Source organism: Phocoena sinus, chromosome 14, assembly GCF_008692025.1.
Source record: "Phocoena sinus isolate mPhoSin1 chromosome 14, mPhoSin1.pri, whole genome shotgun sequence".
Classification (NCBI taxonomy): domain Eukaryota; kingdom Metazoa; phylum Chordata; class Mammalia; order Artiodactyla; family Phocoenidae; genus Phocoena; species Phocoena sinus.
Window position 1 is genome coordinate 89,329,087 of NC_045776.1, and position 27,510 is coordinate 89,356,596.

The 27,510-nt window shown below is 48.8% G+C and overlaps 2 protein-coding genes across 4 annotated transcripts in view; one reads left to right on the plus strand and one right to left on the minus strand.

The window, feature by feature from the left end:
• Positions 1-16,901, minus strand: part of POLE (DNA polymerase epsilon, catalytic subunit) — a 56,120-nt gene extending 39,219 nt beyond the window's left edge. For all 3 annotated transcript variants that reach the window (XM_032603134.1, XM_032603135.1, XM_032603136.1), the window contains exons 1-16: positions 16,789-16,901; positions 11,581-11,722; positions 11,054-11,134; positions 10,579-10,623; positions 10,333-10,425; positions 9,868-10,022; positions 7,133-7,274; positions 6,926-7,006; positions 6,082-6,189; positions 5,670-5,780; positions 5,310-5,395; positions 5,016-5,135; positions 3,420-3,552; positions 3,213-3,326; positions 2,890-3,102; positions 2,510-2,617 (exon numbers count right to left, since the gene is read on the minus strand). In XM_032603134.1, coding sequence (XP_032459025.1) covers positions 2,510-2,617; positions 2,890-3,102; positions 3,213-3,326; positions 3,420-3,552; positions 5,016-5,135; positions 5,310-5,395; positions 5,670-5,780; positions 6,082-6,189; positions 6,926-7,006; positions 7,133-7,274; positions 9,868-10,022; positions 10,333-10,425; positions 10,579-10,623; positions 11,054-11,134; positions 11,581-11,722; positions 16,789-16,850 — 1,794 coding nt within the window. In that variant the 5' untranslated portion in view covers positions 16,851-16,901. The remainder of the gene's footprint in view (positions 1-2,509; positions 2,618-2,889; positions 3,103-3,212; positions 3,327-3,419; positions 3,553-5,015; positions 5,136-5,309; positions 5,396-5,669; positions 5,781-6,081; positions 6,190-6,925; positions 7,007-7,132; positions 7,275-9,867; positions 10,023-10,332; positions 10,426-10,578; positions 10,624-11,053; positions 11,135-11,580; positions 11,723-16,788) is intronic.
• Positions 16,902-17,033: 132 nt separating this feature from the next.
• On the plus strand, positions 17,034-26,487 carry PXMP2 (peroxisomal membrane protein 2). Its single transcript, XM_032603358.1, is given in 6 exon segments — positions 17,034-17,395; positions 18,993-19,110; positions 20,617-20,660; positions 20,663-20,778; positions 23,514-23,633; positions 26,121-26,487. Coding segments are annotated over 6 exon segments (669 nt in total). The 5' UTR covers positions 17,034-17,193; the 3' UTR covers positions 26,190-26,487.
• The last annotated feature ends 1,023 nt before the right edge of the window (positions 26,488-27,510 follow it).

The following is a 27,510-nucleotide window of genomic DNA, read 5'->3' on the forward strand; positions in this document are numbered from 1 at the left end:
TGTAATAACCTATAATTGAAAAGAATATGAAAAAATACATATATATATAGGGAATTCCCTGGCGGTCCAGTGGTTAGGACTCTGCACCTCTACTGCAAGGGCATGGGTTCAATCCCTGGTCGGGGAACTAAGATCCTGCAAGCCACGCGGCACAGGCAAAAAAAAGAAAAAAGAATATATGCATGTGTATGTACATATGTATGCGTGTATATATATGTATATATATATATATGTATAAAACTGAATCACACTGCTGTATACCTGAAACATTATAAATCACTATACTTCAAAAAACTTTAAAATTAGAAAGTAAATAAAACACAGCAAGAGAAAAAGTCCACTTTAAAGAAATAAAGCACATTTGAAAAAGAACCAATAGAGCTTCTAGAAATAAAAATATTGTCCTAAAAAACAAAAACAGTCACTGAAACTATAAAAGGCTAATAAACAGGCTCTGATAGCCACGTATTTTTGTTTTATTTTTATTCACTCCCCAAATGTAACACCTAGTTAAACCAGAACATTAGGTATGTACTTATTTGATCCAAAATGTATATGCAGCACTAAAATTTGAGAACTACTGTATTTAGGAGTTATCTAACACCCATTAGATAACTTAATTGAATACACTGGCATTCTTAGACAGGCTGGCTAGAAAAAACCTTTAGATCTGGGGTCGGCAAACCTCTGTGAAGGGCCAGATAATAAATACTTCAGGATTTGTGGCCACAGTCTATCACATATTTTTTTTACAACATTTAAAAAATATGAAAACCATTCTTAGCTTGCTGACTGTACAAAAACAGGCCTTATGGGCCATAGTTTGCCAATCTCTAGACATTCAAGTATAAACTGGAAAACATCTAAATTATGCAAAAATTAACCAGAAGAAAAACATCAATCAGAAGGGCAGCCATCTTTTATGAAATACATTAACTTTGGTAAACAGTCACATTAGAAAATCACTTGAATGCAAAATTGCCCTTAGTATTAAAAAATTCCTTAAAACCCTCCAAAGAAGTCAAACTCAAACTAGTAAGGAAGAAATGACTAAAAGGAACATCTATCAAGTAGAACAGGAAATACCAGAAACGTAATACTTATTGTTTCTAACTGAATCTCAGGCAAATGAGCCATTTGGAGAACAATCCCCCATCCATCTCTGTGCTAAGGCAAGCTCTGAAATGCTGCTCTGGAGGGAAGATGAAGACGACCCAAATAAGGGGCGGAAGGCTGGGATGACAGGGGATGACACCTGGACAGGCCAGACGTCACTGTGAGCCCCAAGCTGACGCCTCCCACCAGCTGTCATCATACCACTGCCCGGATGATCACTCAGGAACAAAAAGGTGAACCTGCTGCCCTTCCCGTAAAGACCCTGGGCCACCCTATAGAGAAGTTTCAGGGACTTTGGAGACAGCTAAGACGTACTACCTGTCACCTAGAAAGAGTTCACATCCAGATTCACTAAGGTGTCTGGAGTCCCTCCAGTTACCATACCTTAAGCCTCACTCCTCACTCATTTCATTGGTTCTTGGACGTGAAAGTAGTATCTTTTGGGAACTCCCTGGTGGTCCAGTGGTTAGGACCCAGTGCTCTCACTGCCAGAGGCCTGGGTTTGACCCCTGGTCATCTGGGAACTAAGATCCCGCCTGCTGTGCCCACCCCCACACCAACCCCTCAAAAAAGAAAGTAGTAACTTTGTTCCTTTCAAGTTGTTCTTTAACTCCTATTTGTTATTCAGCCTAGACTCTCTTCTTCTCAAGTTGGTTCACAGAGCGTTCCCAAAGTACATGATAGCTGCAGCTGACAAGAGCTGCACAGTACTTCATAGTTTGCAGAGCATGTGCACACGTTCTTGTTTGAACTTTGCCTGGTGAATCTGTTATAAGGCGTTTCTTGAAATCAATCCTAGAACTGGTAAGAACTGCAAAGTACTAAAGTAGCTGATGTTAAAGTGTTGAGCAGGACCTGACAGAGACCCAAGATGTGCCGCATCCAAAGGAACAGGACAGCGAAGTGGGAGGTGCCTGGGGCCTCCAGTCATGTGACACGCTTTGCATATGGCATTTTCTAACCATTATGTGATGGACTTTACAGTCACTATATTCTGCCCTGTAATTTGTAGGAACTCCTACCATCATTTTTTAAAGTCTCTTGACAATAAAAGGTTAAAATCCTCCAATGGCTCCTCATTGCCTACAAAATACAGTTCAGGTAAAGTGGCACGAAACCCTTCACTTGCCTTCCTCTCTCCCACATCACACCACTTTGTCCCGAAAGCCTTCGCCATCTCTGTGAAATTCTCCCACCTCACCAAATCGAGTCACTCACTGCGAGCACCATGCTCTCCTGTCCTAACTAGACCAGACCAGGCCCCGTGTCCTCTGTCTCGGCGCCCAAGCGCCACCACACAATAGCTGCACAATAAACATGCCGATGAAAGAAGCCAATGTGCAAGGCGAGGCGTGTAAGCAGACTGTCCCCCCTCCAGCCCCCTGTGCGTCACCTCTTGGAAGTTGGTGACCTGCTCCATGGGCACCTTCTCCTCTTCCTCGATGGCGTGACGCATGGTCTTCTCCACCCGCTGCAGCAGGAAGTCAAAGGCAGCAGGATTCTAACACAAACAACCAAAAGAGGACATGAGTAAGAGAGGAAAATGCCCTCGCACCAAGTAACCTGCCTCAGGTGGGACGCTACAAAGAGAATGCTCCAGAAGGAGCCAAGTGCTCGCCCTACAGCACCCTAAAGGGCAGGCCAAAGGACGGCTGGCGAGGGGCCCACGAGGCGAGGGCTTTATTTCAGCCCTTATGGGCTGGGTCCTTCCTGGGTCCGCCCACAGCACTGGCGGGAAGAGGCCCTGCTTTAGGAGCCTCAGGAGGGGCGCACCATCCGGAACCGGCAGGGGATATCGCTGCGGAACACGCCCGACTCCAGGGCTTCCACGTGGCCACCCACGTAGGTCTCGGCATCCAGCACGTGGCCATCATCTGTCAGCTTGCTGAACTCTGGCTCCTGCTTGTTGGGGAAGACGATGTTGGCGTGGAAGGCCTGTACCATCAGCAAGGCCTCACACAGCGTCCCGGAGCCCTTCCGCAGCACCTACGGGGGAAACGCCAAGCTTTCAGCCAAACACCAAAATCCAACGGCTGCGTCCACGTCAGCTGCCTGGGACCACCCCTGGCAGGCAGCGGGCCAGGAGAGGCACTGACCTCATCGGGCTCCATGGGGATAATGGTGCACAGGGCGAATATAAAGGGGTGGACGTACTTCATGTACAGGTAGTATGTGGCCACTGCGTCTGACACTGAGTAGGTGGCCAGCGTCTAAGGAGAGAATATCAGAGAGTAAGGTCAATGAGGCGCCCAGCAGGCCACCACCGCCAGCCGAAGGGCAACTCAGTGAGGCAGGGCACGTGCCTGGGGCTGCTCAGTGGCCATCCGGCACATGTCCTCGGGGTCCAGTTCCACGGGGTCATAGCCCAGCTTGGCTTTGGCAGCTGCTTTGAGGTTGTGGCTGCCCACGGGAAGGTAACTGTCCCTCTTCACCCACCTGGGAATGAGAAAGAGCAAAAGCCAGAGATGATTCTGAGACAAAGCCCAGGAGCCTGTGAGAGGCTGCAAAGCTGGACACACCCCAGGAAGATGCAGGGTCCTGATGGGTACCCAAAGATCTCCAAGGCGTCACGTGGTGCAGGCCCCTTGTGAAAAGCTTTCACCCTGATCCAGTCAATTTCACAGACAAACCCACAAACAAGGAGATGCCAGAGCCAGTCCTTCCAGCCCCACGGCCTTCCTCTCAGCCTCACAGAGAAATGCAAAGGTGGGCAGGCAGGAACCTGTGCCCTCTGGCCTTCTGGATCCCTCCACAGCTTGTCCCCTCTACAGCCAGGCTCTGCCCTGCTCTCCCCGCCCCTCACACCCTGTCGTCAAACTCTCTTAATCCTCTTGCACCATCCGTTTAGCACAGAAACACTCCAGGCCACTTCACGCCCATCTCCACCTCTTCCCCCATGACACACACCGTTGTCTCTCTAGGACCCACGTCTTCTTACTGGCAGCATCCAATCTCACCTTCCTTGGCCTCTCTGCCCTGTGGGCCATCCTCTCCCTCAGAAATGACCCACTGGGGCCTCCATGGCACTGCTGCCTCCACTGAGGGTGCCCACTTCTCTTTTACTTCTCTTCTTGAGAATCTATCAACTATCACTTTTTTTTTTTTTTTTTTTAACCACATCACAGTGCCCCATAGTCTCCAGGCCCTCCACGTGGGTAGGGCTCCCAGGCCTGCTTCTACTCGGAACCCGAGCTCTGTTCTATTCCCCCATAAGCCCACCCCAAGCCCTGAGAACCAGAGTTCGCCATGCCTCCTGCACCTGTCCCCAAATCTATAGATCCCCAAGTCCTCGGCTCTCAAATATCTCTAGTCCAGCCCTCTTCACTCCTGTGCACCTTATGACCTGGCCTGCCCCTTCAATCCACGCGCCGTAACACCAGGGCTAAAGAGAAAATGCATCAATGGCTCCCCATGACCACCAAGATAAAACCCCCTCCCCACCAGGCACAGAAAGCCCATGAGACCTCCTTCTACTCCAGCCTTGCCCCTCAGCACTCTGGGCCACCTTGCACACTTGTCCTCAGCCTGGACACCCCAGCCTGCCTGGACACCATGCACGAGCCTGACTACCACATCCCAACCTTGTGTGGGAAGCCAAGGCCCCTCCACGAGCTCCCATGGCACCGGGCCTCACTCTACCAGGTCTTTCTTTCTGGTCTGGTTTCCACACCCTGAGGACCAGTGCTCAGCATGTGTTTGCTGACTGAATGAAGGATGAACAAATGATGAAAGATACATCCCGGGACCTGGGCAGAGCCGGAAGCCACTGTTCTCTCAGATGATGGGAGCTACTTCTTGTGGACAGGACCAGCGTGTGCGAGAAGGGAACCTTGGACCTCACTCACAGGAAGCCCTCATGAGACACTGTGACCAGCCGCCAGGTGAGCTGTGGGGCCTACCTGAGACAGTCCATGTGGATGCACTGGGGTGCTTTGTACTCCCCCTGGCTGTCCTTCTGGAACCCAACCTCCTGGTACATGCTCAGTCCATGGACCGCTGCTCTGGCCTCCACAAACGGCCTAATGACGAAAGGATGGACAAGCACGTGGGGCAGTGAGTCTCTAATTCCTAAGAGACCAGGAAGACTGCCCCCAGGGGACGCCTCACGTGAGCTCCTCTCAATCACAGTGCGGAGCCCGCCCGCGCCACCCAGCAGTGCTCCTCCCCCGCCCCCACCCCACGTTCTGACTCACCAGTCGAAAAAGTCCCCATTATAGGTGACCATGATGTTGGGTTTGGTCTCCCGGATGTGTTCGAACCATCTTTGGATTAGATGAACCTGAATTCAACAAATCTTAGCAGTCAGAGGGTTGCTTTTACTCTCCTTCAAGCGATTTCCAGGCAGCTCTCCAAAGCTGAGGAGCAGCAACCTCACGTGAGCCTGTTATTTCCAACCCAACAGGGCCTCCAGGTGAATGAGGACCAGCCACTGGGGACTGAGTCCAGCTGCTGCTATGATTAGAGGAATGCCGAGGCCTAAGAGGGTCACCAGGCCTGCCTCCCCTTCCCACTCTACCCCAAACATCAGGCAGTTTCCCAAGTGACACCTCTACCTCGTCAGGCGCATTGAAGACATAGAAGGGCCCTTCATATTCTGGCTTGGGGGTGAACTCGAAATCTTCTATATCTTCTGAGACGATCTCCCTGTTGGTGATGAGGTAGCCCTGGGAAGTTCATTAGCAGTCAGTATGAGTCAGAGACACAAAGCCAAAGACACACCTCTCACACGCAGCCCAGAGACTCTCGCTACAAAATGTCTGCAGCAGCTTGAAGCGCCCTGGCTTTCCCAAGAAGAGACACTCTACCTAATCCTCAGATTTGCCTGGAAGGCAGAGCGTGGCTGGATGTTAGAACAGGTTCTGGACTCCACTCACTCATTATTCACAAAAAAAGTACTAACCAAGGTGGACACTGTTCTGGTTTGAGGGCCAGCTATGGTCCTTGTTCCCAGAAGGCACCACTCACCTGGCCATCAATCATGTAGGAAATCATCATAATCTGATCAGTCTCAGCATCGGGAAACTTGAGGGGCAGTTTGGTCGTCTCAATGTCAAATGCTAAAACCACAGGGTCCTGAAGGGACAAAATGTAGCATTAAGTCGGCCACAAACCAAGCTGAGCTCTGGAGACCCTGTGGTCCTCTTGACACCCACCACCTCCACCTCTACTGCCAGTTACTAAAAGTAAGAGTCAAGCTGCTGCGGGGAAAGGTTCAGGAGGAAGTGGGACTGGCATCTTGAGGATGAATGACCTATGTCCAGAATACCATGAGGATATGAAAACTTAAACGTATGAGAAAATGCTAGAGTAGCTGTTCACAGGAAAAGTCTAGAATTACAGAACACCTGAGTCTCAAAGCTCTTTAAAATGCATCACTCATTTTGTCCTTTATGACAACCCTGACAGGAGATGATGATACAGAACTGACAACTTCATTTTGGATGTGAGAAAACAGAGTATAGACTTTCCCAAGATCACAGAGCTGTCCCCAAACCAGTTATGAATCCACTTTTCAACATATCACTTTACTATTAACCACCCAAAATGGAAGTCAGAGCTTTCCCTCAAATGTTCCGATCCAGCCTAGCTCAAATACTGACGTCACGTGATGATGTCTGTGTGCAAAGTCAAATTACACTGTCAGGTCAGAAACTGATGAAAAAAACAACTACCCCATAATTCTTTTAAGAAGGTATCTGAGGAAAAAGAAGCAAACAAACCTTTGAATCAAATTCACCTTTCAGCGCAGAATTCACTCTCCAAAAACAACTGGAAAGTTTAAGATGGAAGAAATGCAAGTGGTACTTACGGGTCGTTCAACAAGATCATCGCGGCGGGCAATTTCCACTGGAAAGGCACTTCCTCGGTACTGGACGTTGTACCAGTGAGCCTGCAGGATGTGTGGTGCATTAACTAAAGACTTCTCCGTCTGTCCAAGGAAGTCAACTCTATGGATCTATCCTTCAGTATCACCTCCTGGCTATCAGGAACTGCCCACATGCAATAACCCACTCACCACATGGATCTTCAGGTCAATGGAGAGGCGGATGTGGTAGGGCACATCGTACTCTCGCATGTCCACAATGTTGTCCAATTGGTCAGAAATCTTCTTAGAGGCTTCCTCTTCATCAGTAATCACACTGCCCCCTTGTAGAACACTGCAAAATAAAGACAGCAGCTTTTTCAACTATGCTCCGCTAGGGGCTGGAGGGGGGAAGACCAGTGTCCATACAATGAAAACACTAAAGTTTTACAAGGTGGCTGAGATGATCAGGACAGGCCCTTCGTAAGGAATGACCTTGGATGAACCCCACCCCACCAAGCAGCAGGCCACAGTCACAAGGAAATTCAGTATACTTAGGACATTCATTTTATAGGACGTAAGTTACACCCCATTTAAAAGAGCAAAGAAAGGAAACTGTTACTTGGGAGGCATGTCTACAGATGTGACCCACCCTCACTAAGCTTATTTCTTCATCAAGAAAACGAGGATGACAGTAACAGGCCCACCCTGCAAGAGCGTCATGAGGTACTAGCCACAAAGCTCTCGGCATGGTGAAGTGACAGGTAAACAGTGACTATTTCTGTATCATAATTATTACCATATCGAAGAGGGAATCATTGTCACTAGAATATTCACTCCAATATTAGCCCACTAAGCTTCCAAATACCGAATGGACTATTAAGGGGGGAAAGAAAGGCAATGGGTTTTAGAGAAGGCAGGCCTCTGGGGACTCGGTCTCTGGTTACAACTTGCAATATTCTGAAAAGTAATTAATGGGCCACTGTGGGGGGGTAGTGTGCAGAAATGTTCAGGGTCCCAAACTGATCTACTTTTGTCAGAGGATACAATTAGTTCTTCTGAAGTCATCTTAACTTTTTGTGTGCCTTTTTTAAAAACTGAAGTAGAGCTGATTTACAATGCTGTGTTAATTTCTGCTGTACAGCAAAATGATTCAGTCATACATATATAAACATTCTTTTAAAAATTCTTTTCCATTATTGTTTACCACAGGGTATTAAATATAGTTCCCTATGCTATACAGCAGGCCTTATTGCTTATCCATTCTATATATAGTTTGCATCTGCTAACCCCAAACTCCCAATCCATCCCTCCCCCTCCACCTTGGCAACCACAAGTCTGTTCTGTATGTCCGTGAGTCTGTTTTTGTTTCGTAGATAAGTTCATTTGTGTCATATTTTAGATTCCACATTATAAGTGACATACAGTATTTTCTTTCCCTTTCTGACTTACTTCACTTAGTATGATAATCTCTAAGTCCATCCATGCTGCTGCAAATGGCATTATTCTATTCTTTTTTATGGCTGAGTAATATTCCACTGTATATATGTACCACATCTTCTTTATCCATTCATCTGTCGATGGACATTTAGGTTGTTTCCATGTCTTGGCCATTGTGAATAATGCAGCTATGAACATAGGGGTGCATGTATCTTTTGGAATTATGGTTTTGTCCAGATATATGACCAGGAATGGGATGGCTGGGTCATATGGCACTCTATTTTTTTAGTTTTTTGAGGAAACTCCATACTGTTCTCCATAATGACTGCACCAATTTACATTCCTACCAACAGTGTAGGAGGGTTCCCTTTTCTCCACACTCTCTCCAGCATTTGTTACTTGTAGTTTTTTTTTTTTTTTTTTTTTTGCGGTACGCAGGCCTCTCACTGTTGTGGCCTCTTCCGTTGCGGAGCACAGGCTCCGGACGCGCAGGCTCAGCGGCCACGGCTCACGGGCCCAGCCGCTCCGCGGCATGTGGGATCTTCCCAGACCAGGGCACGAACCCGTGTCCCCTGCATCGGCAGGCAGACTCTCAACCACTGCGCCACCAGGGAAGCCCTGTAGACTTTTTAATGATGGCCATTCTGACTGGTGTGAGGTGGTACCTCACTGTAGTTTTGATTTGCATTTCCCTAATAGAGATGTTGAGTATCTTTTCATGCACCTGTTGGCCATCTGTATGTGGAAGTCATCATAACTTTTAATTAGCCAAGATTTCTTCTTAATCTCTTACCCTGTTTCTTATTACTTTTGCTGTCTAAATATTTAATGAACAGTGTTTGTTGTCCTATACTTAATTTCTCTGTATAATACCCAGGGATCTCTGGAGATGTGCTATGTAAATATAGGTATTTAATAAAAGTTGCAGACATCTTAACACTTACTAAAAACCATGAAAACAGACCGTGTTAAGATGGTGGGATTAGAAATCTAAAACGTCTACTGTTACAGCAACTAAATTTGGAGACACAAATCTACCCTCTATGTTAGAAAAGAAGGACAGCTAAAATACAGCCTGGGAATCCACCATTTATTTAACACAAAGGGAACATATAAGAAAGTCTACCAGGGCTTCCCTGGTGGCACAGTGGTTAAGAGTCCGCCTGCCGATGCAGGGGACACGGGTTCGTGCCCTGGTCCGGGAGGATCCCACATGCCGCGGAGCGGCTGGGCCCGTGAGCCATGGCCGCTGAGCCTGCGCATCCGGAGCCTGTGCTCTGCAACGGGAGGCCACAACAGTGAGAGGCCCACGTACCGCAAAAAAAAAAAAAAAAAGAAAGAAAGTCTACCTAATTGCTCAAAACTGTTTCCACATTGAATGGAGCCAATCATTAAGGTAATTTTATTGCTGAGTTTTCCCACCTCCTACCCATCTTGTAAACGTAAGAAAAATGGGAAACAGTCCTTGTGGACTGACTGGCTGCTCTGCTTATGTGAATGAAGCTTACCTGGTGAGCATAGCCGTATAGGCATCACTGGTGTGGCCCTGTTCCCGGTTTTTCTTCACAGCAGGGGAGATCTCCTTCCTCACTTTGACAAGGTCCTCCACGGTGTTGAAGGACAGCTTAATGTAATTTCGTTTCAAACCAACCAAGTGATTTGGCTACAGAGTGAAGAGATGGTGCTCATGAGTTCAAAGAGAAAAAAATACTACATTGGGGAGAGGAAATAAGGCAACACGATTTAAAGGTAAATAAATGATTTGAAGAGTTGGCAACTCCAAAGCACCTTGTTCAGCTCTGCATGTGGCACCAACTATGCCACTAGAGTTCTCTAAGAGGATTACAGGGACAGTCACCAAAGCCCATCATCTATACTGTCCCACAGGTGTGGAACTTGTCCTCTTCCCATCTCACCCCATGGGCACGGTGGACCCGGCCTCATTTACCCTGAAAGGGCTGGGTGATACTCACCAAGTCCAGATCCTCTTTAGGAACAGTCTCTACTTTAGCAATTTTACCCTGAAACTTCTTAGAGAGAAAAGACGAAACTTCTCGCTCACAACCCTAAATCAGGATCAGAATGAAAGGACTTCCCATTAGTAAAATCTATTTCCTTCCTTGCTCATTTCTCTTGAAGACTCTTTATTTCCAGTTTTAAATCCCCCCACAAAACGAGGCACAGGTCGTTTGACCTGATGCCATGAACCACAGACTTACCTTTCTGGTTGCAATGTAGAAATATGGCTTATAGGGCAAGGCCACCTGCAAGAGTCACACCCATTCAGGGGGGTGATGAGAAAGAAAAAAGGAAGAAAAATGAAGACAGGCTGTTTGCTGTTATACCCGTGATATAGCCTAGCCTAGATCCAATGCATCCTTGACCTTGACATATCTTAAGAGAGACAGTGCAATAGAAAATTAGGACATGCACATGTCACAGGGGCAAGAGTCTAAGAGACACACTGCTGCTCATCTTTCAGTCTTTCTGAGCTAGCTTCTCTTAGGACATCTTAAGTGGTGACTAATGTGGCTCCAAGGGGCCCATGTCCCTAAAGGGCTTCAGGAAGCTGCACACCACAAGCCTCCCAATCCCTCTCCTCACAGTTGCAGAGCTAAAAGGACACTTGCCATTTTGAGCCCAGCTATGCCTCATTACTGAGTGGTTGTTAGCTTCTTGGAGTCAAGGGCTTACCTTAAATCTGCTCCCATCATCTTGAATAAAGTAGTAATCCACTGCACTAACTAAGCGTTTATCTTCATCTAAAATCTCCGTCTACAAGAGAAGCAGTCAACACGGGCACAAAGTTATCCTCTACACAGCACAAGAGCCTTTTCCTCCTTCTCTGGGAAACTGAGCACTTTAAAAACAAAATCTTTCTCTACCCTTTTACATAAACACTACTGGCCCCATTCACAAGAACCGCGTCATAACAGCCTCCAAATGGGAATTTCTCTGTTCCCCCCTCATCTTTGAAAGCTTTATTCTTATGGGTAACAGGGATGCCCCTTACCTCAGTCTTCCCAGTGGCCTCTTTATGACCCAAAGAAGTTAGAGAGGAAAGCAGGAGAGCTACAAACAATCCCATCTCTACCTGTATTGCCTAGACAACAGGTTCCCGCTAGGGGTCACCTACTCTTCAGACAAGGGCTATGCCACAAGGGGTGCAGCCACCCTCCTGAATGGAAGGAGGAAGATGGAGGAAAAGCACAGGTGCTTACAGGGTGCATGTTGATAAGCCAGCCTGTCTTCTCACCAGGCTCCTTGAGTCTCTCAAAACCAAACCGCAGATCCATCTTATCTGTCCACTGACTGCGCTCCAGGCGCTTGAGTGCCGAGACAGAGGTAGAGGGGCCATCGTCCCTGAGTGAAAGGAGAGAAATCCGGTCTCCACTGATCATGACACTATCTACTCCCGCAGCCCTCAGTCTGCTTAGTGTAAGAATTTCATTTATGACATGGTAGGAGCATCCCTGAAAAACCTCACATTTGGCAAAACAGCTCATTAAGATAACAGGTCTCAGGAAAAAGACAACTGTGGCAGAACTCTCAAAACTTGTTTACCTGTGTAACCAGAACACTAATAAAAACAACAATCTTGGCTGGACACTGCTGCCTCATGGGATATTAAAAATGCACAAAGTCCAGTACTGCAATCCTGAGCTTTCATCCCAGAGAAAAGTCGTGCTCATACAAAAGACTTGCATGTGAATGTTCATTGCAGCTTTGTTCATTACACACAAAAAGTCGAAACAACCCAGATATTCTTCAACAGGTGAATATTTAACCCATGTTATATCCTTCCCATGGAATACAATTCATTGATAACAAACTTATTGATACATGCAATAACCTGGATGGGTCTCAAGGGAATTATGCTGAGTGAAAAGCCAACTCCCCCAAATTGCATATTTTATTCCACTTATATAGCATTCTTAAAATAACAGAGGTGGAGAACAGATTAGCAGCTGTCATGAATGCGGGAAGGGGGGCGGCTGTGGCTATAAGAAGGTAGCATGAGGGATCCTTGGGACAGAACTGTTCTGCGTCTTGATTGTGGTGGTGGCGGTCATGAATACACAAAGTGCACAAAACTAAATACGCACACACATAAATAAGTGTACATGCATTGTTGTATCATGGCAATTTTCTGGTTGTGATATTGCACTCCAGTTACATCAGATGTTGCCACTGGGGGAAATCGGGTTAAGGGATCTCTGTGTAATTTCTTACAACTGCATAAGAATCTACCACTATCTCAAATAAAAAGTTGTTTCTTTGTTTATTTATTTTTTAAATGTTAGTTCCCAAATTTAGTTTGTTTCTTGGAAAATGCAATTAACAGTATCTACCACACAGGATTTTCACGAGCATTAGAGACAATGAACGTAAAAGCGCTTTGAAAAATGCCAAGCTGGCAGCACAGTATTATGTATGAAAAAATGAATGACCAATGGAGTGGAGTCTAGTCCTACCAAAAGGGAGCAGTGATGATTAAATCACATGATGTGAGGATAGGATTTTTTGTAGCTGAGTGGGTGCTTGATATAGTATGTGTGATATTTACTAGAGATCAATAGAAACAGAGGGGAATATCTGTTTTTTGTCATCTACAAGGTAAAATTCGGTAATGTCAGAGTTATTTGAAATAACCTGAATGAACTAATTCATCTGTGTTTTCAAGTCGTGTAATTTGAGTTGGAAAAATATTGACTGAACACTTTTCAGGTACTGCCCTGTGCAAGGCACATGTAATAAAGCACAGTACTCCTACACACACTGAGGTGGCTGCAGCACATCTGGGAAAGCGCATTTCACACTAGCAAAGCGCAACAAGGAGGTCTGTAGTGCCTGAGTGTATAGAGACAGCAGTGACCCAGGCTAGGCCGTTTTCTCTTTTACCTGGTTTATAAACATTGAAAGGTAGCTTTAATTTCTACACAGCAAAGTCATTAACCACGTTTTTACAGAGCTGTTTGTTTTAAATGCACAACATTTAAAACTGCTGAGCACAGGAGAAAAGTGTAGCCTGCCACCTGAGATGGGAGGGAGGCCCTGGTGCAGGCGCTCAGATGAAATTTTCTTCAAACAGAGCCAACAGTGCACATGTCTGTGCAACACTCCAGCCAAGAGCTCTTTCCTTCCCTACTGCGGATTCCAACCCCCTTGCCTAGAGAAAATTGCAAATGAACCAATATAATCTCCACATTTTACTGATATTCTCCTGTTTACCAACTACCTATGAGCAAACTGGGGTTACAGAAACTCACCTGTTGTGGCAGAATAAAGTGTACCTTAAAAACACGATGTATCTTCTGGGACGCCTGACTCTAGATGTCAGTAGAACCACATATGGATAAAGGTGGGGATATAATATTGTTCTGTGTGAGAGGAACTATCTCAACTGAGAAGGGAAATCACTTCTCAGCTCAGTACATCTGCTTCAAACTTCCCAAGCCTTTCTCTGGTTAGGATTTTGTAAATAACTCTTCATACAGATTTGATCATAAACCTTAAATTAAGTACTTGACGAAGACTTTCCACCAACAGAACTATCCAAAACTGTTGATTCCAGAGGTTGGGATGATCCCAAATTGTTCACAATCTTTAACTCCACAGGTGTGATCCCATCTAGATCGACCAGAGTAATTATGGCTTATCTATCTTCAAAACAGAACAATTATTTTATTAGCATTCCAACTTAAAACACAAATGCTAGGGCTTCCCTGGTGGAGCAGTGGTTAAGAATCGGCCTGCTAATGCAGGGGACACCGGTTCAAGCCCTCGTCCGGGAAGATCCCACGTGCCGTGGAGCAATTAAGCCTGTGCACCACAACTACTGAGCCGTCGTGCCACAACTACTGAAGCCCGCATGCCTAAAGCCCGTGCTCCGCAACAAAAGAAGCCACCGCAATGAGAAGCCTGCGCACTGCAACGAAGAGTAGCCCCCACTCTCTGAAACTAGAAAAGCCCACGTGCAGCAACAAAGACCCAACGCGGCCCAAAAAAAAAGGCTAGTCTCTTCTTTAAACTGCAGTTCTGAGATTCTGGACCCTATATATTTTTGGCAGAAGGCCTATTTATTAGCTAAGCCAACTATATTCTGCACTCCTCAAAAATGTACAGCTAAGAATCGATAGCCCTTGCCTTTTTGTCTTTTTTTTTATTTATTTTTGGTTGCATTGGGGCTTCATTGCTTTCTCTAGTTGCGGCAAGCAAGGGCTTCTCATTGCGGTGGCTTCTCTTGTGTGGAGCATGGGCTCTAGCTGCGCGGTCTTCAGTAGTTGTGGCACGAGGGCTCAGTAGGCGTGGCTCACGGGCTCTAGAGCACAGGCTCAGTAGTTGTGGTGCACAGGCTCAGTTGTTCCGCGACATGTGGGATCTTCCCGGATCAGGGCTCGAACCCGTGTCCCCTGCGTTGGCAGGCGGATTCTTAACCATTGCACCACCAGGGAAGTCCTGCCTTTTTATCTTAATGTAAATAAATGAGCTACTTTATAAACCAGTGAGCAGAGAAAAATATGTATGTGCAGTCCAAGAAAGGAAGCAGTCTAAGAAAGCTAAATATACAAAATAGAGACCAGATTAAAAATAAAAAAAAAAAGATCTGAACTAAGCCTGTGCAGAATTCATGTCTTTAGTTACTGTAACACATTTCACTAGTTATTAACTTATAAACAAAAGTGGTCAGAGAGGTGCTTAAGAAAAACTCCTTTGCCTGAAGGTAGTCCTTGGGTCTATCACCTCCACTTGAAGAACAGAATGACCTATTTCAACATTAGGATCCTTATTTTTCACAAAAGATTACAGCCACCTGTTGTAGGCAGGATACTTGACAACCCTCCCCCCCCAGACGTCTATGTCCTAATGCAAGAAACCTGTGTTATCCTACATGACAAAAGGGAGTCTGCAGGTGTGATTACGTTCAGGACTTTGAGATGGGGATCACCTGGGTGGGCCCACTGCAATCATAAAGGGTCCTTACGCGAGGGAGCCAGAAATCAGAGCGAGAGACTGGAGATCTGACAGTGCTGCTTTTTTTTTTTTTTTTTTTTTTTTTTTTGCGGTACGCGGGCCTCTCACTGCTGTGGCCTCTCCCATTGCGGGGCACAGGCTCCAGACGCACAGGCTCAGCGGCCATGGCTCACGGGCCCAGCCGCTACGCGGCATGTGGGATCTTCCCGGACCGGGGCACGAACCTGCGTCCCCTGCATTGGCAGGCAGACGCTCAACCACTGCGCCACCAGGGAAGCCCGACAGTGCTGCTTTTGAAGGTGGAGAAAGAAGCCTCTACGAGCTACAAAGGGCAAGAGAACAGATTCTCCCCTCAAGCCTTCAGAACGAAAGAAGCCCTGCCCCATCTTGAGTTTTAGAACTTCTGACCTGAGAATACACCGGTACAGTGTAAGCCACTAAGTGGTCGTCTGTGACAGCAGCAGTGGGAAACCAACACACCACCGCACGGTATGGCTTTAAAATCTCTGGATCCACCTTCAATCAAAACCGCAGAAAAACTGTATTCCAGGCCCTGCTAGAGAACACAGGTAACTTCAGTCTGAGGCCCAGATCTTTACCCAGTCAAGACTGAAGTGCTACTTACGGAGAACTGCTCCCGGGCGTGCGGCGCTCCGTACTAGTAATACGTTCCTCCAAATACCCTGGGTTCTATCTTGGCATCAAGTGTTGGATTAAGTGGACTCGAAAACTGCTCACTTGGACCACACCGCCTCTCAAAACTTTTCTCAGGAGCCGCATAACTCACTTTTAACCCCGTGATAGTACAAAACCCGAACGACGGAGGCAACCGTAACAAAGACAACCACCGTTACTGACCGCTTACGACAGGACCGACACTGTCCGAGCGCTGCGCCCAAAGTCCACAGCGGCTCTTCCTATTCGGCAGCGGCGCCTCACCGCGCTCAGGGCCGCCGGGCCCCCGCCAGGCAGCGGGCGGGACCGGGAGGCCGACGCTGCGCGCCTCCACCGCCGCGACTCGAGCACACAACGCGCCGACCACAGCGCGCGCCCAGAGCTTGGGCGCCGACCCGAGGTTAGGCTACACCGCCTCGGCGCGCTCCTGGCGTGGCCCCAGGCTTCTCCCCCGAGGAGAACGCACCCGCAGCGCAGCCCCGCACGAGCCCCGCTCCGGCGCGTCCCTCCCCACGGCCCCGTCCCAGAGACGCACAGTCCCCGCTGAGCCGCCGCCAGGCCGCTCGCCGAGGGCCTCGGACACGGCGCCGACAAGGTGGCACCACCGAGACGAGGGGCGGCGGAGGAGAGACGCCCGACTCTCAACCCGGAGCCCACGTCGGGCGGCCGTGGGGAGCGCCCCAGGCACTCTCGCCGCTGCTCGCGGAAGCCCCGCGCGCTGAGGAGGGGGCGCTCCCGCGCCGCCCGCCCCCCGCCCGGGAGGCCGGGCCCCCCCTCACCGGCTGGCCTCGCCGTCCAAGCCCGGCTCTGCGCGCCGCCGCCCGCTGTTCCTCAGAACCATAGCTTCGAGCTGCCGCCAACTCCTCCGCCGCAGCTTCCCCGTAAAAATTTGGCGCGCTCCCACCAACTCTCGCGAGAGACCGGAAGCACCCATCGCCCAATCAGAAGGCTCGATGCGCCCCGCCCCGCCGAGCTCCAATCGCCGCCGGCGCCCGAGGCGGAGGTGGCCCGTTAGGGACTCCCGGAAAAGTGCGCGGAGGCTCACGCGGCGCACTGAGGGGTGTGTCCCGGGAGGCACTGCGGCTCGCGGCGGGGCGGGAAATGTCTGGCCGTCCCAGCCCCTTGCGCCGCACCCGGAACCCAGCGGGGTCGGTGTCCCCGGCCCGCGCTGCGCCGGGAAGACGATGGCGCCGGCGGCGTCGAGGCTGACGGCCGAGGCCGACCTCGGGGCATTCCCGCGGCGGGCGCTCGCCCAGTACCTGCGCCTCCTGCGGCTCTACCCGGTGCTCACCAAGGCGACCACCAGGTCGGCGCGGAGCGGCGGCGGAAGGGACGGGCCTGGGCGAGGGGCGGCCCGGAGCTCGGACGGCCCGGTGACGCAGCCCCATAGGTGCATCCAACGTGGGGGTTTGAGCGTGAAAGGCAAAATCTGGTGCGTCAAAATGACCCTCCAGAGGCCTTAAATCAACCAGAAAGCTCAGCACGTGCCGTACCGTATATTCGGTTCCGAACCGTAACTCTTAGACACCCTAAAATGTGGACCCAGGGACCAGACTAAAGGAGTGCACGAGCTGAAGGACCCTGCAGACCTCGGGGCCTCCAGCCCCTCTGCCCCGGAGGTGATGGCCGTCCGGGGTGAATGGGGCCCGGGGGAGAAGTCTGTCACCCGCCAGCCTGCGTGGCGTCCGCTGCTACCTTCTGGCTTGTTAGTACCTGCTCTTGTTTTGAGCACTAGAATGAACTAGAATGGGTTGAGGTGAATGCCTTTAGGAAGTACGCGGGAAGCCTGGACGGGGTGGGAGGTGTTAAGGCTTGTTTTCTTTGGCAGCTTTGCATGTGGGAGAAAGCCGACACAGCGCTCTCGGTGCTCGTGCTCGGTTAGGTCGGCCCTTTGATTTGGAGTACTGAGCTTTTTGTGAGACATCCCCCCTTCATTACTTTCAATTAGTCGACTTTATAAGTTTGTCCCCTTTTATTAATTTAGCCGTGCATACTTGTGCACAGCTGCTTCCTGTGTGAGGAGCATTAGCGGTGATTAAGATAAGTAAGTTCCTACCCTGACGGAGCTTGTATTCTAGTAAAGAACTAGACAAAAAGCAGATAAATGTGTAACGCAGATAAAGTGGTCAGGGTAGTTTTTATCTGAGGAGGTGACATTTAAACAGCGGATGCAAAGGTCCTGAGGGAGGAGCTAGCTAGTAATGGTGGAGTGGAAGGTGGGTCTGTGTCCCTGGAGAACATGAACAGTGAGCAAGGGGGACGATGAGAAAGAAGTAGCCAAGGACCAGATCAAGAGGCTCCTTACTGTCCCTTCTAAGAATTTTGGATTTTATAGCTTAGAGAGCTTCTCAGAACGCAGCTATAGACCAAGCCTTTGAGCAACTGGGCCTGTCTCCACCTTTTTATTTGAAAATTTTATTGTGACAATTGTAGATTCACATACAGTTGTAAGAAATAATACAGGGAGATCCCTTGTATACTTTTCCCAGTTTTCCTCATTGGCAACATTCTGTAAAACTGTAGTACAGTATCCCAACAAGGACACTGGCATGGATACAGCCCATAGGTCATATTCAGATTCCCCCAGCTTTTCTTGTACTCGCCCATGAGTGAGTGTGTGTTTAATTCCATGCAGTTTTATCACATGTATAGGTTTGTGTATCCACCACCATAGTCAAAATACAGAAAAGTTTCATCATAAGGATCCCTCCTGTTGCCCTTTTATAACCACACATGGTAACCTTTTGCAAAATTATAGGATAACATGACAATCAGGATATGACACTGATACCACCCACCAGATGGAAATCTTACTGTGCTCCTGTGTGTGTATCCACCTTTTCATGTAGGGACCTCACATTTCGGCTGCTCTGATAAGGGTTCATCTCTACCCATCCCCAGCATGTTCTTAGAACCGCCATGCTAATTACGTGCAAGAACAGATGCCCTCCTGCACGTTTTCTGAATACCTCTCTGTCCACAGGTGGCATTTTGTCAGCACTTGGGAACTTCCTGGCCCAGTTGATTGAGAAGAATCAGGAAAAAGGAAACTGCTCTCAAAAGCTAGATGTCAGAGGGCCTCTCAGATATGCCATTTACGGGTGAGTTCCATAAAGGGGCTGGTTTACCCAGTAGCAGGCTAAGTGCGACAAAGCTAGGATATCAAGACCCGGAATTATCTACCTCAGAAAAACAGTTTTTTAAGAAGCATCGAAGTCATCATGGGAGAAAGTCAGAATGGTGGATAACATTAGCTTCACTTATTTTATAGTTTCATTTGGTTTTTGTTTTGAATTGCATGGGTGAGGGTGGCCATTGTAATTGGGCTGAGAAACCTGAGAGCAGATAGGTCACCTGAACCTAAAATCAGACTTCAAGACCCAAAGACCCTGAAAGAGGAAAACAGACTCGAATATGGCCAGTTAGTTTCTGTTGTTATTTTCATAGCATAAACATCCAGAAAAGAAATACGTACGTATCCTGAAAATTGTCATTTCTGAACCACTTTTTGAATTGCAGAAGCACAGAGATTCAGAAGTTTTACCTATTAAATCCACCCTGAGTTCTCTGGCCAACAATAGTGTTTGTATAGATGGATTATTTGGAAGTCTTTTGCAACAAGAGTGATTTTTTTTCAGTTCAGAATTCACAAATAACATTTTGTAAGCATACTAACTCGAGTTATCTCAGCTTTTTCCATAACATATTTAAAGTCCTAATCCCCCCAGAGAGGGGGAGTGTATCAGAATCACCTGGGAGGTCATCCAATCACAATTTCCCATCCTCAAGACTTCCATTCTCTTCCTCCTGAGAAGCCCTGCCCTGGGCCGCTTAACATTCTGTGAAAGGGTAGGGAAAGACAGGGGAGAACTGCTTGTTTAAAGACTTTTCACTGTCGAGCTGGGAGGCCCCTGGGCCCTTGCCCATCTTTTGATTCTGGATTCTATGGAGCCTCCGGTCTGTTTTCCCTGTAGACGTGGTGGCTGGGTTCAGTTCTCTCCTGAGTACTCTGTGCTCTTTGCAATGAATAATCCTGATACAGACAAGCCAGCGCACAGCACCAGGTTTCAGCCCTGATAATGATCCAAGAGCGACTGATGACAAGTTCTGACACCAGGGATGCTCCCATTATTTACCGAGCACCTTCTCTGAGCCAGGCCCTGTTCTAGGCACTGCAGACACAGCAGTGGACAGACAGACACGATCCTGTCTTGTGGCGTTTACCTTCTAGGGGTGAAGAGAGGGCACTATATAACTAAGCAAATGAGACCATGACAGCCAGTGATCAGTGCTCTGAAGAAAATGAAAGAGGGCCTGGAGTAGAGAGTGGCTGGGATGGTGGTGGGTTCATTATTCAGGACAGTCGGAAGGAACTCTCCAAGCCAGCATGTTGAGAAAGAGCCAGCCACGTGACAGCTGGGGTCAGGAACGAGCCTGGTCTGTCAGAGGCAAAAAAGAATGCTTGGAGAGGAGTCATAGAAAGCGTATTTTCTAGAAGGGCCACACAGACCTGTGTGGTCAGTGCTGAGAGACTCAGGGTTTAGGGTCTGGGGGTGAGGCTGGCCCCAGGATGAGTGTGTCCAGCTCAGCCCCACCGCGGGCCTCAGGTTCTTTTTCACAGGGCCGCTGGGTCACTCCTTCCACCTCTTCGTGGGGACTGGATCCCTCCCGAGGCCCCCTCGGCAGGCGTTGCGAGGCTGCTGCCGGGCCACCTCCTCTTCGCGCCCGCCTTCCTGTCATCGTTCTTCCTCATCGTGAACTCCCTGGAGGTTGGTCTCTGCCATAGCACTCATGCAGGCCAGCTCTTCTTTGGCACAGGGTTGCTGTGGTTGGAATTCAGAGGGTCTGTGAACTTTACACTCAAACTTAAGTTTCACGTTGTCCTCTGTGAACGTCAGAAGCAAAGCACAGTCGTGTTAGCAGCATCTGTTGGCCTGCGGTGGCCGTCCCAGAGAGTGGGCTGTCACGTGTCCATTGTCGCAGTTATAGCCCAGAGTATCAGTGATGCTTACCACTCCTTACACCTGCTGGCAAGTGTCAGCATTGAATGTGTTAGTAAAGAAGCATATATGCTGGTCTGTCATAAAATTTTTTCTGAATATTTTGATAGCTGTACTTCAGTATAATTGGTTTCTTTGTAGTCCCACATATTTTATTTTATACATTACAAAACATGATTCTGAGAAGTGGGTCCATGGGCTTCACCAGACTGCCAGAGAGATCCATGGCACAGAAGTTCCAGCCCCCTAGTGGCCTTGCAGAAGCCTGTGGTCACTCAGGGTCTGGACATCACAAGTGCTCTGAAGAGGCAACTTACCAGCGTAGACTTAACATCACAACGGAAGACCTGGGAGGTGTGTTTGCCCAACCTCACTCCACTAACTGGCTCCCTCACCATCCCCTCTCCACCTCCGTGCCCGAGACGTGTCACGTTCTGCCCTGAAAGTAATTCGTTCAACCAGTCACAGCAGGTGAATGCTTCTCACTTGGGTTTTATTTTGAAACCTCACCTCAAGTTCTTATTAGTAAGGAGAACACCCATGCTGTCTAAAGTGACCCTGGTGGGCAGTAGAAAAGATGTTTAAACTTCACTGTGATTGCTAATAAATCCCTGATAGTAAAAAGAAATATTTGGGAAGTCCTTGGGAAATCAGAGGTAGGAGAAAGTAGAGGGTGCCCATATTAGGAGTGAGGGTACCACAGCAGTTTCTCCCTTTTTTTTCCTTCCAAATAGGAAGGGAGTATATTTCCATTAAAGAACAAAAACATTTGCCTCTACGTATATGGCAAATGTGATGCAGACGTTGTGTTACAGACTGCAGACCGTTCCACCCACCGTATGCCTGTCCCTTTTGTGTAAGGATTCCTGCTTGGTTAATTCCTAGAATTGTTGTCCAAAAAAGGCTGTCGTTTTCTGTCCTCCCTGCAGTGGTGCAGAATAATAGCATCAGCAGACATTTATTGAGCACCTGCCTTGTTCCAAGCTCTGCATCCAGTGCTTCAGGTCTTTGAGCCTCACATCAACCCCACCTGACAGTTGAGGAAGCTGAGGCCTTCAGTTATTTGCAGGGTAAACACTGGCCTGAGGTCGTGTAACGAGTCCGTGAGTCGGGATTCAGACACAGGTTTTGTGACTCTTGAGAGCTCCTAACCCTTGTGGCTTTTCCCTCTGTGTGAAGTTTGTTTCCCTACACTTTTTTTATTTTAATTAATTTATTTACTTTTGGCTGCATTGGGTCTTCATTGCTGCGCGCAGGCTTTCTCTAGTTGCGGCGAGCGGGGCTCCTCTTCGCTGCGGTGCGCGGGCTTCTCATTGCGGTGGCTTCTCTTGTTGCGGAGCACGGGCTCTAGGCATGCAGGCTTCAGTAGTTGTGGCTCGCGTGCTCTAGAGCGCAGGCTCAGCAGCTGTGGTGCACAGGCTTAGTTGCTCCGCAGCATGTGGGATCTTCCCGGGCCAGGGCTCGAACCCGTGTCCCCTGCATTGGCAGGCGGATTCTTAACCACTGCGCCACCAGGGAAGTCCCAGGTGTTTGTCTTTTAACTTCATATAAAGTTAAATTGTTTGCATAAGTTATATAAATAAAAGGTGTTATGGTGGCTTTCTCCATACAGGAGTTTAAAAAATTCATGCATTCAAATCTGTCATTCTTTTCCTTTGTAGGCTTCCTTAAAGGAAAATAATGGAAATATTCTCCTATATTTTCTTCTTCAACTCTTGTGATTTTTTTTGTACATTTTGATAGGCCAAAAGATAATAGAAATATTCTCCTATACTTTCCTCTAGTATTATGTGTTTGTTTTTAATATAGTGAGAGATATACTTCAGTCTTAGTTTTTTCCACTTAGATAGCAAACTGTCTCGTTACCATTTATTGAACAGTCCCCAGTATAGGAAAATGTTAACTTTATCATATTCTCATTCCCATGTGTACAGGCCATTATCTGGGCTCTTTGTTCTTTTGCTGGATTCTGTTCATTTCCACATTTCCATGATTTGGTTTGTTTTGGGCTGTTGCTGCTAGACTTTTTAATTGCCATAATTTTACAGCATTTTAAAAAATTTCTAGTAAGGTAAGCCTTCCTTTCTTATTCTTTTTCAAGATGGCTATTCTTATGCATTTATCCTTCCAGATGACAATTAGAATCAATTTAAAAAGCTCCTGACAACTTTGGATTAGAAATGCATCAGCTTTGGAGATTATTTTGGAAAGAATTGACAGCTGAGCCATCAGCAGAGCAGTTCTGGTGCCCAGACCAGCAGTGTGAATCACATCGTCAGCTCGGCTCTCAGGGGTCATGGGCGAAGGGCGTGCAGTGTGAGCGCTGTCCTGATGATTTTCCTGCTGGATTGTTAGCTCCTTGCTGCACCGCTGCTCAAGCACACGTGTGTGCTGTGTCCATATGAACGGAACAAACTGCAGTTTTAAAGAAATCACTGTGTCAGGCTTTGGGGCCCCGGTATTGCTCACGGTCTGCGTTTCCCCCTGCGTTCCCCACTCTCCAGGGGAAGGACGCGGCCGCCTTCACTGCGAAGATGAAGAGAGGATTCTGGCCGGCACTGCAGATGAACTGGCGACTCTGGACTCCAGTGCAGTTTATTAACGTCAACTAAGTCCCTTTGCAAGTAAGGCCAGCCCGGCACCGCGGGGCCAGAGAGGGGCTTCGAGCTCCCCCAAAGCCCACCCCCGCCAGCCTTCTTTTTCTCGAGCCTCAGGGTCACCCCAAGTTCCAGATTCCTTCTGGGGCTTTCCTCTTCGCCCAGAATCGTTACCGGTCTGGATTCTGGCAGGCAAAGTGACATAGAAGGAGGGGCCTCCCAAGCGGCGTCCACGCTGCGCCCTTTCGTCCCGAGCAGCGCTCGGCTTTCTAGGGCTGGATTGCAGCCCGCGCCCACAAAGCTGCGGGAGGGCAGCCTCACCTGCAGGGATGTCAGGGCCACACCGGGGCGGGGCAAGGGGCTCTGAGCTGAGGGTCGGAGCGTCTGGGTGGGGAACCTCTGCAAGCGGGACCGCAGGCCGCAGGCAGGCTGCGGTGAGGCCGCCCTCCGGTTTGCTGAAGGCCCTGCCAGTGTCCACTGCCTCCACACCCAGTACAGCCCATCTGTGTCTGGGTCCCAAGACCACTGCCGGGTGGACGGGCTCACAGCCTAAGTTTATGAGGGCCACGCAGCCAGGATGTACAGCTGGATCCTGGGAATCCCTCCCTACCCTGAGGACCACACAGAGCAAGCCCTCACCCACCCACAAAACACAGGCACGTGGCGTTTCTGCCCAGGGTTTAATGGGGGCTGGGCACATGGGCACCGCCCCCTGCACCAGAGTTCCCTACACCCCGGGAAGAAAGGCAGGAACCCCACATGAAATCCAAGTTCCCAGACACCAGCCGATCACCAGCCTCTCAAACAGGCCTTTCCAGGGATTCCCAGGCCTCAGGCCTGCTGTGTTAACCCTTTTCTGCACACCATTTAAGTAACCTACCTGAAACTAGCTCATACAGGCTGATTTCCATCCTGCTTTAGGGAGAGGAGAGAAAGAGACCTGGGGCAAGAGCCCCCTTGGGAAAGAGGTACCTTGCAAGGGTGGGAAGAGGGAGGGGACGGGCTTGGTAATCACACACACACACACACACACACACAACACACACAACACACACACACACACACACACACACACACACCCCAAGGGGTAGCAGAAAACCAGAGGCAGCGATGGACAGCAATAGCTGATGCTGCAGGAAGTTAAATCAAAATAAAAATCGGAACGTTTCCATTGGCTTTAAAAATGGCCTTCCCAAGAGCAGCTTCAGTGGCTCGATGGAGCTGAAGCCAGATGGCTGAGAACTGATGAGTGGGTGGGAAGGTAGAAGATAAACTACAAGTCTAAAAAAGTCTCTCGGACTTTTGGGAAGCGGAGGGGAAAATGGCAGTTAGCAGTGGGCCGGGGAGGAGAAGGTTTTGCAGCTAGGAGAAGAGTGGCCACGCTGCATGCAGGTGGCACCCCAGGTGGTGGGCGTGGGACTGCAGCGTAAGCAGAGAGGCACTTCAGGTGGAAGGCTCACCTCCCCTGTGAGCACAGCAGAGAGAGGAGGTCACTGTTCACTGGGGACCCCGGCCACACCTTGTGGCCAGAGAGGGGCTTCGAGCTCTCTGGGACGGGGAGGGGTGGGGAGGCTTGGGGGGATGGGTATTTTGAGGGGAGTAAAGAAGTGGTCACCTTGGTGCTGGGGAGGATAGGAGAGGAAGCTGATTGGAGATGGGAACCAGGAGAGGCTGAAGACTCTTATGTGCAGGGGCCTGGGGCCTGAGGCAGGTGAGAAGGCAGGAGGATCTAGGTTTTTCCAGGGAGTGCATCTGAGGAACAAGGGAAGGAAACCAGGGCTATGCACTGTGGTTCTAAGGCATATAGAAGATGAAGTAAAGACATGAGAAGACAGACCGGCTGAGGACGTGGAAGGGTCTATGGCAGGGAAAGTAGAGAGGCTGGAGAATGGAGTCCTTCTGACTCGTGTAGGGACAGTGCTGCAAGCCTGGGCTTAGAGACCTTCCTAAAAGGTGGTTGCCGGCGCGTGCTTAAGGGGCAGGGAGTTTATTCAACACATATGTATTGAGCACCTGCTGTATGCCCTGCTGCTCTAGACTCTGGGGCTACAGTGACTAATGAGATAGACCAGACTGCTACTTTCATGGAGCTTATGTGCCTGGGAGACCCAGTAATTGACTACAGGTGATTTCGGGTGGGAGTATGCCTGTCAGATCATAGAAGCAGGGTAATGGCATAGGATGGGTTAGGGTGAAGAGCAGGTCATGGGGTTGTCAGGGAGGAGCCGGGTGAGGCCACCTGCATGGCTGGTCCTGGGGTGAGAGGCTGAGCCAGGAGCCGAAGTGCTCAGTGAAGGAGTATTTTCCCTGCTGTCCTGTAAACACCATCAGGCAGGGACTGTCCTCACCCCTCTCTGCTGGGCCCCTAGCACAGTGCCTTGTACGCAGTAAAGGCTCAGCAGGTACGGCAGTGGGTGCATGGACTGACCCGCGACAGCTCTGTCCTGGGGGGTGGGTGCCTGATGAGCGTGCCCAGGGCCCTGCTCTTACTGCAGCCCGTGTTCTCTCCGGCAGTTCCAGGTGCTCTGTGCCGACTTGGCGGCTCTGTTCTGGCACACCTACTTGGCCTCTCTGCGGAAGTGAAGATGACCGGGAGAGGTCCTCAGACACACTGATGACGTGGGGGGAGGAGGGTGCGGGTGAGAAAGCAGGAACAACCCAGCCTGCCTCTAGATCATGTGATTCAAGATGACCCTAAAATGATGGATGGAGAAACAGAAATCTCTGAACGTCAGAATCCGTTTTTAAAAAGGTGGTCCCTGTCTTCAGGTGGTGCTCCCCTAAGAAACTTAAAATACAGTAGAGATGATTTCACCTCTCACCTTGGATTGAATTAGGATCACAATAAACTATAACATAGTTTTTTCAGTGGTGATTTTAATTTCTCAGAATAATTGCTGTTGCTTTGAAAGAAATGGGTGATCAGAGGGCTGCCTTCAGATTTTTTAAAACGTTTAAAAAATTGTGGTAACATATATCACAGTACTACTGCTTGGCTACCTGGCCCCATAGGACACGGGCCCCTCTAGACCAGGACTTGCCCTGACCTGCTGAGAGGCACTGTATGCCACCCTTTCAGCAGCGGGGTCTGCTTTCCTGTTGGTCATTTACATTAGCCCTCCCTCCCTGCTTTTTCATTCTTAAAACATTCCTTCCTGATTGCCTCCCATCCTTATTTCATGGATACAATATCTCTTGGGATCTTAATTATATATTTTGTGAATTTTTTTCTGTCTCGCATGCTGTTTCTATTTTCTCAGGGTTTTTTGCTTTTTGTTTTTCCCCTGTTTGATCCTTGTGTTACCCTATCAGGATTTCCTGAAATGTCTATTGATCCTTTTCTTTCTCTTTTTTTTCTTAAGATTTTTTCTTTGAAGTGGAGCATTTTAAAAATCTTTATTGAATATGTTACAATATTGCTTCTGTTTTATGTTTTGGTTTTTTGGCTGAGAGGCATAGCTACCTGACCAGGGATCAAAACCACACCCCCTGCACTGGAAGACGAAGTTTTTGTTGTCGTCATTGTTGTGCCGGGTCTTAGTTGCAGCTTGCCAGCTCCTTAGTTGTGGCATGGGGGATCTAGTTCCCTGACCAGGGATCAAACCCGGGCCCCCTGCATTGGGAGTGTGGAGTCTTAACCACTGTGCCACCACGGAAGTTCCTGAAAGTCAAAGTCTTAACCACTGGACCGCCAGGGAAGTCCATGTTGATCTTTTTTTTCTTTTTTTAAAATTTATTTATTTATTTTTGACTGCGTTGGGTCTTCTTTGCGGTGCATGGGCTTCTCATTGCAGTGGCTTCTCTTGTTGCGGAGCACGGGCTCTAGGCGTGCAGACTTCAGTAGTTGTGGCTAGTGGGCTCTAGAGCACAGGCTCAGTAGTTGTGGCGCATGGGCTTAGTTGCT